Source organism: Paramormyrops kingsleyae, chromosome 18 (genome assembly GCF_048594095.1).
Source record: "Paramormyrops kingsleyae isolate MSU_618 chromosome 18, PKINGS_0.4, whole genome shotgun sequence".
NCBI lineage: Eukaryota > Metazoa > Chordata > Actinopteri > Osteoglossiformes > Mormyridae > Paramormyrops > Paramormyrops kingsleyae.
In genome coordinates this window covers 8493511-8506383 of record NC_132814.1, presented here as the reverse complement: position 1 = coordinate 8506383, position 12873 = coordinate 8493511, and the positions used below count along the sequence as shown (strand labels likewise).

The following is a 12873-nucleotide window of genomic DNA, read 5'->3' as shown; positions in this document are numbered from 1 at the left end:
AGTCATACTGCACACTTGCAGGGTTGTGGGTTCAAGAGCCCTGCTACACTTCCATACATCGCCCAGACTGCGGGGTAGACTTCAAATTACTAAAAAAGCATAATAATGCAAACCTTGTTTATTTACATGAACTAATTCAATGTGAGCACCACTTAGCAGCAATTTGACAGTTAAATAAAATTTGATGTCGGTGAAATGATGATGATATCACTTAGGTGTGAAAGCCACACTTCACCAACTAAAATGAAACAATATTATGGCATTTTATGATTCAGGTGTGTGAGTAAGGTCATATACAAACATACACCACTCCTGCGTGACATTTTAGAATCATGCAGGTCAGATAAGATTAGCACCAAAAGCTACAGCAAATTATCAACAGCCAAGTTCAAATATACATGATTTTTAACCAAATACGCTATTTTGAGATTTTTCTGTATTTTAATTAGTTTGATAAAATCAGAAAATTGAGGACTGAAGTGATAGCACTTACACAAACATATAGGTCGCAGTCGGTCACAGCGGTTGCACAGCAGTTTCAATATAATTCAATATAATACTGATATATATTTTTTTTAAATAATTAGCTTTGATAAATAACATTTTCTAAATAATTCCTCAAAAAGAATGCAGCATTATTGTTCATAACAAAAACAATTCCAGTAACTTGCATAGCACTCCATATTCCCCGCTATACTGACAAGACAGTTGAGTTTATTTTGGGACATTGATTTATATAAAACAATGAGGAATATGTGATATTTTATAAATTATAAACCAGACAAAAAGTTTTCCAGAAATGTGTTCACAAACTAAAAATATTGGAACAAGTTCTATCCACCACTCTACTTATCTACTAATCTTGCGCGATTTTAAATTTTGTTGTTTTCCGAATCTTCCAGCGACAGGTTACAGTGAAAATGCTCAGAAAAGGCTTCTAGCAGCGGTGACACTGCTTCTGGAACACTGACTTCTCTCCTCAGTTCTTGGCTCAAAGAGGTGACTCCTTTACCCACAATCCCACAAGGCACAATATTTTCAAACCATCGCATGTCTGTGTTGCAGTTCAAAGCCAAGCCGTGTGATGTGATGTAGAGCCCACAATGGATACCTGTAAAGACGCAATACACAAAAAATAATCAGTAAATATTGCTGTGGTTATTTCTGATTAATGTGCAATTATGAACAAGTCACTTACCAATAGCGCAAATCTTATTCTCACTAACCCACACGCCTGTGTCTGGAGAAGAGGCAGCTTCGATTCCAAATTTGTCACACAAACTGATCACGGTCCTCTCAAGCTGGCAAACATACCAGCGAACACTCTTCTTAAAAAAATTAAGATTAAGGATGGGATAGCATACCAATTGGCCAGGCCCATGAAAAGTTATGAGCCCACCACGGTTAGTACGAAAAAACTCGGCACCAAGACTCTTTAATCTCTCTTCCTCCTCCGCAGAATAGAGCGCTTGCCGAATTCCAACAGTGTATACAGGCTGGTGCTCACAGAGCAACAAAGTGTTTGAATATTTTGATGAAGTGTCCAGATGTTTTTTAATATGTTGTTGTTGAACCCTTAAAGCACTTGCATAGGGAATGAGTCCAAGATTTACCACTCTGACAACAGTTTTCTGTATTCTCATTTTGTCATTAGCACATTCTGTATGTCTACACAAAGTAAAAAATGTAGATAAGGGCCAGAATCATATACAAAACATCACATGGCAGCAGAGTTGATGTTTATATAAACAAACAAAAAAAGTAAATAACCCTTTTCTTACGACCTTGGTGAACTATTCTATGTCTGGAGAAATCCACTTGGATTTGGATGTCCAAGAAAACACCAGCCGCCTTCCTTGGCTGTGGATGCCACGTCTAGGCCTCGCGTCATATGCGTTTTCGTCAACATTCACTGATTCAGCCAATATCCATTCGATACTGTTATCCAGTGATACAAAATAATCAGAGCAAACAATGCAATGCCGACTGTGTTTACGAAGGTCAAACCCTCAGACTCATGCATTAGAATTATCTGTAAGATATAAAAAACATAAAAACAGGGCATGAAAAACTAAAACAGGACAAGTCAAATTTCACGAAAATAAAATATTAAGTATAACAGTGAGGTAGCAGCTGTACATCTAATACCACAGAGTAAACAAATCAGAAACTATAAGTTTTTCCGCTACTGTCACGCACTGATATTACTGTATTTCGCATTGCAATACAGTATGTCAAATACAGAGACCGCGTGTGTGTGTGTGTGTGTGTGTGTGTGTGTGTGTATATATATATATGTATATACTACCTAGCTTGTTGATATTTGCTACCCTCGAAGGGTCTTCATAAAAGTCAGCATGTGAACGCGACAGACTTCTTGTTCGTGTATCCGGAATTCCAAAAACGACCTTGACTTCGTTTAGCGCCACCTGCTGTTTTGGAGGGATTATCTGAAAATAAACATTTTCGTAACAAGCCTAACAAAGAACATTTTCAGAATTAGAAAAAATATATACATTTTTCATTCTATAAATCGCAAAGTCCAAGATCACTTAAAATAAATAAATTGCTGACCTGATAACACACATATGCAATGTAGCACAACCTGAATGACAAACCACCTTGAAACGTTAAATGTATAATACAATGCATTTATATTATCGACAGGTTTTCAGAATAGCTGTGGATACATATCATAAGCCTGCGCTGTACACATTCACAACGTCCATCCATCAACTAACATCTTAGTCAGTGTCGTGGGACAACCAAAGTACACTTCCCTAATTAATGTGTTTCAAAACTCCATTTAAGTACTTTACGATTTTTATATTTTTACGGAATTTTAATTTATTGAATGGCACAAGAAAGAAGTTGAGCCATATGCAAACCAACTCCAAAATGCGGCGAGTTTTTTGGTAGCTTAATGTTTCCGTAGTTATATTGTTTCCAAGGAAACGACCCTTTGAACTCGGAGATAGAAGTAGAGGAAGGACTAATTTCCCGCGTTTAAAAAAATATTGTGAATTTATAGGTTACAGATGCCTCTCAGATATTTATGGTAAACTTTTTAAAGAAGGATTTACTAGAATTTACGATATGGACGATCTTTATTTAGAGAACATCGACGAATTCGTCAATGATCATAATAAAATTGTAAGTGAAATATTAAGAATTTTGACCTCATCCATTGCATTTACAATGTGCATAGTTACAATGCTTTTGTTCGCCAAAGCGATTTTTTAAAATACATTACGTTCTGTGCTTATGCTAATTAGTAACATAGATGCATGGTGTATAACGAATATTTGGGGAAATACCACTGCACTAGCATGAGGATCTGACTAGCACCTTCTTACTGCTTAATTTGACTTATATCACCAAAACCATGCTTAATTTTATTGCATAATTATTCTAATAGTTTATTGGTGGCTGTGGTTTGTAGTTGTTGTTTTAACCTCACCCTTTGAGCTACATTTTAAGTTAGTGGCTGTTCGAAATGGTTAACCGTTTGTAATTTTCATATGCGTACAGGTTACTTATAAATGGCTGAGTCTCACACTTGGAGTCCATGTCAATCAGGCCAAACAGTAAGTACGACCCATTTTAGATATGTGAATTCCCTTGAGATGCAATAAATAATAATAATAAAGCTTAAATAAATAAATAAGCTTCAATCAATGAGTAAGTCCATCCAAATAAAATGCAAGGTGTCGCATATTTTCTTAAGTTTCCTTAATTAAACGGGTTTTGTTTTGTGTAACATATAACCTTTCTTTTAAAATATTCCCTTAGGTTTTAAGTGGAGTATTATGCATCGTTGACTTTGCGATTGAAACGTTTCCTGCACATTTCGCCCCACGTGACAGATTTTATTTCATGAATTGTATTTGTCCCAGGATGCTGTTCCATTATTTAGACCAGAAGCGGAAGGAAAGTTCTGGGTCTCAGCTTCATGCTACTTACCTTGTGTCTGGAAAAGTTGCAGCAAATGGCAGCATGGTAAGAAACACATTATGCAGAAAGATGACTTTAACTTTAGCTGCACTGTCCCTTTTGTTTTCTTTAGTGTTTAAGGCATATTTTAATTGTCCATGGAAGAAAGTCATCCATTCATCCATGAGGCTGGAACCAATTCTAGGAAGCACTGGAACTCCCTCTAGATCAGTGCTTCTCAAGCCAGTCCTCGGGGAATCCCAGACGGTCCATGTTTTTGCTCCCTCCCAACTCTCTCAACTTGTGAGAGAGCAAAAACATGAACCGTCTAGGGGTCCCTGATGACTGTTTTTGAGAAACACTGCTCTAGATCAGGGTGGTGAACCTGATCCATGGAGAGCCGCTGTGGGTGCAGATTTTTGGGATGACCTCTCAATCAGCCAGTGATGAAGCAGTGGTGCTCAACTGCAGTCCTGGGCATCCAGTGTTATTGGCTGACTGAGAGGTCATCCCAAAAACCCGCACCCACATTGGCCCTCCACGGATCTGGTTCCTTACCCCTGCTCTCGATACTTTCCGTCGATCAGGGCTGTTTTAGAGGCACCAATTCCTCTAAATGTGAAATACACTTAAATGCAGGAAACTATGATGAGTTCTTCCTCGATTATATTGCGTTATTTGAAAAAAAGACAAAAGGCAGGCTACAAATAAGTAAAATACAGTAAGACGAGAAAATAAAAAATGAAATGGAAAAATAAACATGGCAATTACAATGTTTCATTTTAGTTCTATTAAAATATTCATGAATTTAGTGGCGTATTTGGTTCAATAAATATGACTATTGTTTTATGACTTTTACTATCAAAAAGAATAAACATATAATAAGTTAACTTCTTTTTGGCCAAACCATAATAATAATGTTTAGGTAGCAGTGTTGAATAACGAGAACTGTATTTTGTATGCCAAATGTAAGGTAGAGACACTGAAGTACAGCCTGAGACTTAAGCTGGGTTTTCCTATCATGTCCCTCTCATGTCATTCTTTTTTAGAGTCACAAGGTGGCAGTAGTACGCGAAGATCAGCTTGAAGGTTAGTCTGGGTCCCCCCCCCCACTTTTTGCTTTAAGTTATTCCTAATCACTACCAACTGAATCAACAAAAATAAAAAAGACTGTGTGAATGGATTAATGAACCTGGGAGATTGTATAAACCTCCGCCTGCCATTAGTCAGATATAAAGTAGCATAAGATCATAATCTGTAATTATTGCAGACATCTTCACTTCCAAAATTTTTTCTTTCCCAGTGCTGCATCTGCTTGAAGTTCCAGAGTATTCTTCAGAATTATAGTGGCACATTAATTATATAATCATTTCAGTTTAACTGGAAATATCTGCAGCAGCGGGGAAGCGATCAGGACCATGCGTGGGTCGCAGTGACGTAAACGCATAATCTGAGGCTCTGAAATCTTTTTCAGATGTGAAGTCGAAGATGGACATAACCGTCAGTATCCATGTGTACAGCATTCAGAAGGCTGTGCTGAAAGACAGTGGGCCACTTTACAGCACTGATTATGACGCGGTGAAAGAGAACCTAAAGAACTGCTGCAAGTACGTCCTGATGGCATGCTGTAAACTCACTGTGCTCCAGCGATGAGTAATTCATCTTTCAGCATCCAGATCTTTATCCTCCAGCTTCAGATACTGAGCTCTGCTGTTCTGTAGATTTAACTTTTTCGTTTCCCAGAATGCAATGGGGACTATTATCATAATTTACTCTTCAAGTTAATATTTTATTAATCAAGTTAGACAAAACCTGGATTCCCCAGTGATTCTTAAGTACGCAGATTGCCAGCCTTCATCTCCAGCCCTGGGCAGGCAGTGACCCCGACATGGCGCGATGCCGGACAGGAGGCTTATCGGTGTACCTCTCCCCCGGCAGGTACAGCGCCATCCGATGTGCCGGCGCAGACCCCCTCCCCTCGGACGTGCCGCGGCAGAGTCAGGAAATAGCACCTGTAGCACCCCTGGAAATGGAGGCTAAGAAATCGGTGGTAAACGGTGGTACTGCTGCAGCCAATAAAGGAGCTGCGAAGCAGCAGAAGGGGATTATGGGAATGTTTAACAAGAGCACTTCCAAGACACCAGAATCAAGTAAGGAAGTTAAAATGGAGGAGAACGAGGACACTGCTACAGTAAGTTTGTGTTTAAGGATTAATTTCCAGGTAGTAGTAGTAGTAGTAGTAATAATAATCACCCTGGTAATACTTATAAATCCAAGTATAAATACCAAATACTAATACAGCTCTTTCATAAATAAGACATGTGACCTGTCCTGGCACGATATGTGTGTTTTAAATGCTCTGTTGAAGCTGCAAGTATTGTGATTTCCTTTGAATACAAATGGAATCACATGGTCAGGAATGAAATCAGCGTGTCTTTGCTGCACTGATGCTTATTTGATATTTTTGCTTTTTCTGTTTGTGGCAGGAAACGACGAAAAGTAAACCTGCCCTCAAGGTGCATAACTTTTTTGGGAAACCGGCAACTAGTAAGTGTCCAGCTGTTACGACATGAGATCACTTTTTAGGTTTCAAAACGGTAACCGAAGCAGTAATCACTCATCCGGTATGGGGTCTTGTGGGGTCTGCAGCATATGCAAGACATCATAGGGCACACAACTGGCGCCCCCTATGTGCGGCACGCCAGTCCATCACAGGGAGAGGCAGTGTGCTGTCCTGTATTAATTTTTTTTTCCCTCCCTTTCTCCAATATTAGTAGTGAAACATGCATATTATATTTTGTTGCAAAGGTAAAGCAGGAACCTCCAGTGAAAAATCCAGGAAGACCATAAAAGAGGAGGCTGTGGGGTCTCAGACGTCCCATCTAGCAGTGGAGGAACCTTCCACGTCTCCCCTTACGGCTGAGATCAAGGAGGAAGAAGCAAAGAGCTCGAACGCAGCAGGGAAAAAACATAACGAGGGGAAGAGGTTTGTGAAAATTCATCCATCTTACACAGATGCCACTCTCCTAGTTCAGTGTGGTGGTAGTTTAAAGAAACATCGATCACATCAGTAGGAAAATTCCTTGTTTTTAAGCAATAAGATGAAGCGTCTTGAACAGTGTGACAGCGACGATGAGAAATTTGAGAGTCGAAAGAAAAAACGACGGAGGATCAAGAAACCACAGCTGAGCAGCAGCGATGACGAAGGTGAAATGGAGCCTGAAGTGTGATCAGACTTTTCATTCCAGGAACTTACTGACAGGATCTCATTCACGGATTGGATGTTTCAAAGAACAAAATGACTAATTTTATCTAGGCATGTAAATTATGAACTTTGCCATGATTCAATTTCAGTTTTACCATGCGGCGATTTGATATCTGGCAATATGTGAAATGTCACTGCGATTCAGTAATACATGATCAATATTTTCAACACAGTGAAGCACAAGCTGATTTTACTGGATTTTATTTGAATTCAAAAATGCACGACAAATGTTTTCATTTTCACAACAGAATATGTTAAACTACATGTCTCAACACACAAAGTGTCTGCAGAAAAAACATTTGCATTTGTACTTTAACAACGAAAAACTTTCTGGGTTTGTATAGCTTAAGAATAGGTGTACTAAACTACATCAAGTGTACAATAATGTATTGGTCTCTGCTCTCAACTAAAGTGAGTCTCTAGATCGCTTTGTGTGAGGTTCTTCCTACATTGTCTTTTGACAGCATATTATCATGGGTTAATGATATGACTCGATATTTTGTTAGTCGAGTCAACAAAATCCTATAGTTGCCTTAGCAATTGATCGATTAGAATTGGCGAATTCTAATCGACCACTAATATTAACTTCATTGTGCCAGTGATTGCAGATTCTCCAGCTGCCCCTGATGCAGAGGCTCCAACACCAAGTCCTGAAAGCAAAGTCAAGGAAGAGCCCTTCATCCAGACCAAGGTTAGCTGCCAGCAGCGCCCGTCTATCCTGCCTGCGTCGAAATGGCTCATTTCATCATCAGATTTTCTTATAACTTCTTTCGGCTTCATTTTTAAATTTGGGGGTGGGGGGGAATTATTTGTGCAGGTGAATTCGGAAGGGAAGAGAAGGAAACGGAGGAGAGTTATAAAGCCTCGTACCTTTGTAGATGAAGACGGATGTATGGGTAAGTGTGTTCTAGAAAACCACGATCATCCTAACTCTAAAGTAATTAATTATTTGCCTAGAGAGTATTCATAAACTCGCAATTGATTCCTGAAGTCCTAGAGTTTGATTAGATCCTACAGGTCATACAGACAAAAACAATAATTCAACTTGGTATAACTGCAATTTTTTTGTGCAGTAATGGTTCCTTGAAGATGTTTCATTTAAAATGCTTGTACGGGAAAGGTCTGATTCAAGGCTGCGAAGGTGGATAATTATGCTGTGCAATTGTACTTCCTATTGTAAGTGTGAGAGTTTAGCCGTTTGCGACGGAGGAGTTGTCAGTTACTAGACATGTTAAAGATGGCTTTCGGTGAACTGCCTGGCAGACAGGAAGCACTGGAGTTTCCGTACAGTTTTCGTCGGCTTAATCCCAACCTAGCTCTGGCAACACCGATGTCAGATATGAAAGGGCTGTTATTTCTGGAACGAGGGTCGGCATTCATTCTCTGTTTGTTTTTCTTTGGATGATTGTGTCGCATTGGGGAGATTTACAGCTTTTCCTGGCCTTCTGTGATCATATCCTGATATAAAATTTGACCTCCATAAATAGCGGCACCCTTGAATTTCATGTGTTGGATTATTTATGTTTGAATGTTTGTAATGCCGATGTGGTGACACACCCCCTGTCCCATGATTAGTTGAGAGAGCCTCCTTTAAGAAGTAATGGCTGAAAACCTGGACTTGGAGAAGGAGTCACTGATTGTCCAATGGATCATTCAGGATTGTCTGTGAACCTTTTCAGTAGAGCTATGCATAGCCTATAGCCAGGAGTAGCTTTTATGTTCTGCCAGGCAGGAATTACATGTACTTGGATGACCAATAACAGGTAGAGTAATAAGAAGTGAACTGAAACTTTGCTTGATTGAGGATATTAAATCAGTTATGGTTCCTTTGGTCGCTCTAATACAATACAAACCATCAGAGTTCAGATCCTATCTCTAGTGTCTGCAAACCAATGGTATTTATTATCCAAGTTGGGCACAGCGTTTTGAAGTGTTTTCCAAATATTGTTTGCCAGTATTGCCGCAATCAAGATAATGTCAAACGCAAAGGTTAGGTTTTCTAGGCACTCTAGTGTGCTTTTGCCAAACACTCTGAAGATTTGGTACATACCAATAATGCCCTGCATATAATTGCCTGTCACATTTTTCTACATGATAGGTTAGACCAGGGGTCTCCAACTCCGGTCCTGGAGAGCTACTATCCAGTAGGTTTTCTATCCTACTTGGCTTCTGATGAGCCACAGCTGTTCCTGGTATTTACCTGAGAACTAGTGTGGCTCATCAGAAGCCGGGTATGATAGAAAACCTACTGGATGGTAGTTCTCCAGGACCGGAGTTGGAGACCCCTGGGATAGACTTTCCACCGCTACTAAAACATACTCCTTCAATTTTAAAACATTGTGTTCATAAGAAACACAGGGAGAAGGTACATTAAAAACTCTGTGGTATGATAGATGGCTTGTCTCATCATTAAAATTTTCTCTGTCTGAAATTTCATTCAGGAAGGTAAGCATTTATCTAGGTTTTAAAACTTATATATTAAAGTAAAAAGTCATATAGGTTTTTACATGTATTAACATGTTTAAAAGATTAAAGTGCATTAATATATAACTGTTACTAGGCTGTGCGGATACAAGGAAGTAATCAGCACCCATGTGACCAATAAAAAAATGGCATTTACCAGTGCTGTGGTATAAAGTGAAGCAATTTAACTTGTTCAAAGATACAGCCACAGCACCTCATGTTGAATTTGCGCATGAAAATTTCAAAATACAAGTCCCTGTACATCAGGTCCGTCACTCGACACTGAAGTCTTCAGTGGGTGATTTTGACAAACGCGGCACTTGTCACACGCAAGGAGGTACAGGCAGGGGTGCCCCTAGAGATTTAGGACCCCATCCCAGACCAGTCCAATTATGTTCCACATTTTTTAGGGCCGCTGTCACTCTTGGGTCCTTGGAATTGTCCTAACTTTCCACTCCTTTACGGTGCCCCTGGGTACAGTGCTGATGATGCAGACTCGTGCAGTGTTTTGGCCCGTTTTGCTGCAGAGGCTCAGTTTTGATGAACTCCATGTGCTGCAGTGTTTAGGGATTGCTCCAGAATGAGCTCTACTCAACAGAAGAAAGTCGGAACACATCAGATCTGATAAGAACCTTGCTTGGACTGCAAGGCTCTTTTTAAAGCCTGAGGTTATTTAACAATTTGCATTTAAAAAGTGGCAGTTGTCATTTCAGCCATTCTCCTTTCTCGGAACTTTCCATGTTGCTTGTTTTCTCTTTCCGTTGTTCATCTTGAGACGGTTTTATTTTAATTTATTAGCAGCTGTAGCAATGATTTGCTACAATGATTTCAGCAAGACTTGCAAGCATTAAGTTTATACTGCAGTATTTTAAAAGGGGCCATAACCCATTCGGTTTTAATCAACAGCTAGCTAAATAACGAAACCAGATGAGAAAATCAGTCGACATTTATTTACTTACTTACTTTAAATGATCTTTGTCAGAAACTGGAAATGACTAATTTCCTTTTACATAAAAATCTTTACAGTTTCCCTTTTGTTTATCTCATGCTTTTTTTTCTTAAGATTTATTTCTAATCTCCAATTGAGTCTTGAAGTGGAGGCATTTCTCTTAATAACATTGGAGTAAATGCCACAATTTAAAACCCTTTGAAATGATGAGAATTAATAATGTGTTTTTGAAAATCCTGAAAGTTAGGGAAAATCTCATTGAAATGCTATTTTGAAAATAAAACAGTCCAAATGAAACCCTGCACTGTCTTGCAGTGACTGAGAAAGGATTCGAGAGTGAATCATACTCTGAGAGTGACGACGACTTTAAGGTTAACAAGCAGCCCCTGAAGGAGCCAGGTGCATCGAAAGCAATCTTCAGGAAGAACGAGGAGGAGAACAAGAGTCAGAAACGAGCCACAGCAGCTGCTGGCAAAGCCGCCAAGCAGGCTTCTATTATGGGATTCTTTGTGAAGAAATAGGACTTTGTTCTGTCTACCGTTGCTATGTAAAAACTTGAATTTTGTCACCGAGTGTCGCATGGGGGAGAACAGACCAGGACTTTGGAGGGGTACAGTTTCCTCAGCAGAAATCAGTTATACGTTCAAACTGGGAAATATCTAACAGAATATTCTGGTACATAAGTTTGTGTGCTGTGTGTCATTGCGAAGGCAGTTATTTTTGTCAGTCATTACTTTTCTACTTTTCGCTGCCATTGTAAGTTGGGTTTAAATGTTTACGTGGAAGAGCTGCTGTTTCAGCCACCTGATAATAGTGTAAAAAAAAAAAAAACTCTAGTTTTTCAGTGGATTATTGAATAAATGTCTTATGTAATGCTCAAACATATGTAATGGCAGTCCTGTTTTGGGTGAAAGGGTTGAATAAAATAAAATGACGAATGTGCAGACTGGCCAGGTCCTTGGTTAAGTCTGAGTTTTTGGAAAAACTGTCAATATTTTATAGTATAATTTTAAAGCTCACTTTTACACTAAATAAAAACCTTTCTTCAGCTTTACTGTATCTTAACAGACATTTAAAACTATATTCCATGTGTCAACTTGTGCAGAAAAGCAACAATCTGGGCGAGGACCCTGCATAGGGGTGGTGATTATCATAATGGCACGGTCAGTGGGAATGCACGACCCATGGGTACAAATGAGTACTATGAGTGAATTAATGAAAATTATGCCTGAAAAGTATCTGCAATACTCCATACATAGCAGCAATAGGTTATTTCGATTGCTATTTAGCACTGACAGACTAAAAGTTCTGTTTCCAGGGTGACCAGTAAGTGGTGCCATAGAGGAGCGCTGGACGGAGTTTATGGACGCTACAGCTCTCGGGAAGAAGCCCTATTTCAGTCTGTGTATGTACTTTAATTGCCATGTACCAGTTGCCAAACGGCAAGAGAACAAAGTGTCCAGGGTGAGTCTTTAATTACACTGATTATTAAATGTTTTGAAATGTCAGCACTTGTTTCACTTGAGCAAATTAATATTGCATCCAAATGGTGGTTTATACAAGAAAATGTGATCATCTCCAAGATATTTTTACATATAAAAATAATTACCAAATAAAGCATTCTAGTTGTTTACTCCAAGGCATTCTTAAAAATTACTTGGAAGAATAAAATATTTGTGTTCTTTGGCTGCGTAACAATGAGCCAGCAAGTATGTTTCTGCAAAGAGGTGTTTATTTGATAATGGTTTGTTTTATTAATTTTCATGAGTTGTCACATTTTTTTTGACTTCATGATTTCATTGTCTGGCTCTCTAAGTGTATCAACAAAACGCTCACCTCTTGGCACAAATGTGGCTGTGAAGCAAATCGCATTATTAGTTGTCTGATCTGGTTCCATAAGCTTGAATGCCGAAGTCAGCCCCCACCTTTTCATGCTTAATACCGCCTTACTGAGTATCTCCTGTGGGCATAAGATGGCGAGACCTTACGTCACATTGCTGTTTCCAACTTCCTGCTTGAGAGCACCTAAAATGGAAGACTGGGATACTTGCCTCCAGTCTGTCGCAGTTGTTGGCACTGGTCATACCAGGTTCCTGCTAAGGTGTTTTGTGTCTTGCTTGAGCTGGTCAGATATTTCACAATTTTGGCTGCTAATTGCACATGGCAGGCTTTAAGGGAGGCGTGACACTGAACGTCACATGTTTGTTTGTTAGTTTCTGAGTTACATACATAATTGACATACTGCCTCCCAGTTTTGGTGTTT

At 39.2% G+C, this 12873-nt stretch overlaps 2 protein-coding genes across 2 annotated transcripts; one reads left to right on the top strand and one right to left on the bottom strand.

Moving 5' to 3' along the window:
- Window positions 1–103: 103 nt before the first annotated feature.
- Window positions 104–2452, bottom strand: lipt2 (lipoyl(octanoyl) transferase 2). The gene is made up of 3 exons (XM_023800452.1): window positions 2309–2452; window positions 1199–2032; window positions 104–1111 (listed from the first exon to the last, which is right to left on the bottom strand). The coding sequence occupies exons 2-3, from the start codon at window positions 1641–1643 to the stop codon at window positions 873–875; spliced, it is 684 nt and encodes a 227-aa protein (XP_023656220.1). The 5' UTR covers window positions 1644–2032; window positions 2309–2452; the 3' UTR covers window positions 104–872.
- Window positions 2453–2949: 497 nt separating this feature from the next.
- On the top strand, window positions 2950–11664 carry pold3 (polymerase (DNA-directed), delta 3, accessory subunit). Its single transcript, XM_023800394.2, has 12 exons — window positions 2950–3153; window positions 3532–3587; window positions 3897–3999; window positions 4983–5022; window positions 5408–5540; window positions 5872–6124; window positions 6420–6480; window positions 6742–6919; window positions 7028–7140; window positions 7798–7889; window positions 8016–8094; window positions 10926–11664. Exons 1-12 carry the CDS (start codon window positions 3097–3099, stop codon window positions 11129–11131), a joined length of 1371 nt encoding a protein of 456 aa, XP_023656162.2. The 5' UTR covers window positions 2950–3096; the 3' UTR covers window positions 11132–11664.
- The last annotated feature ends 1209 nt before the right edge of the window (window positions 11665–12873 follow it).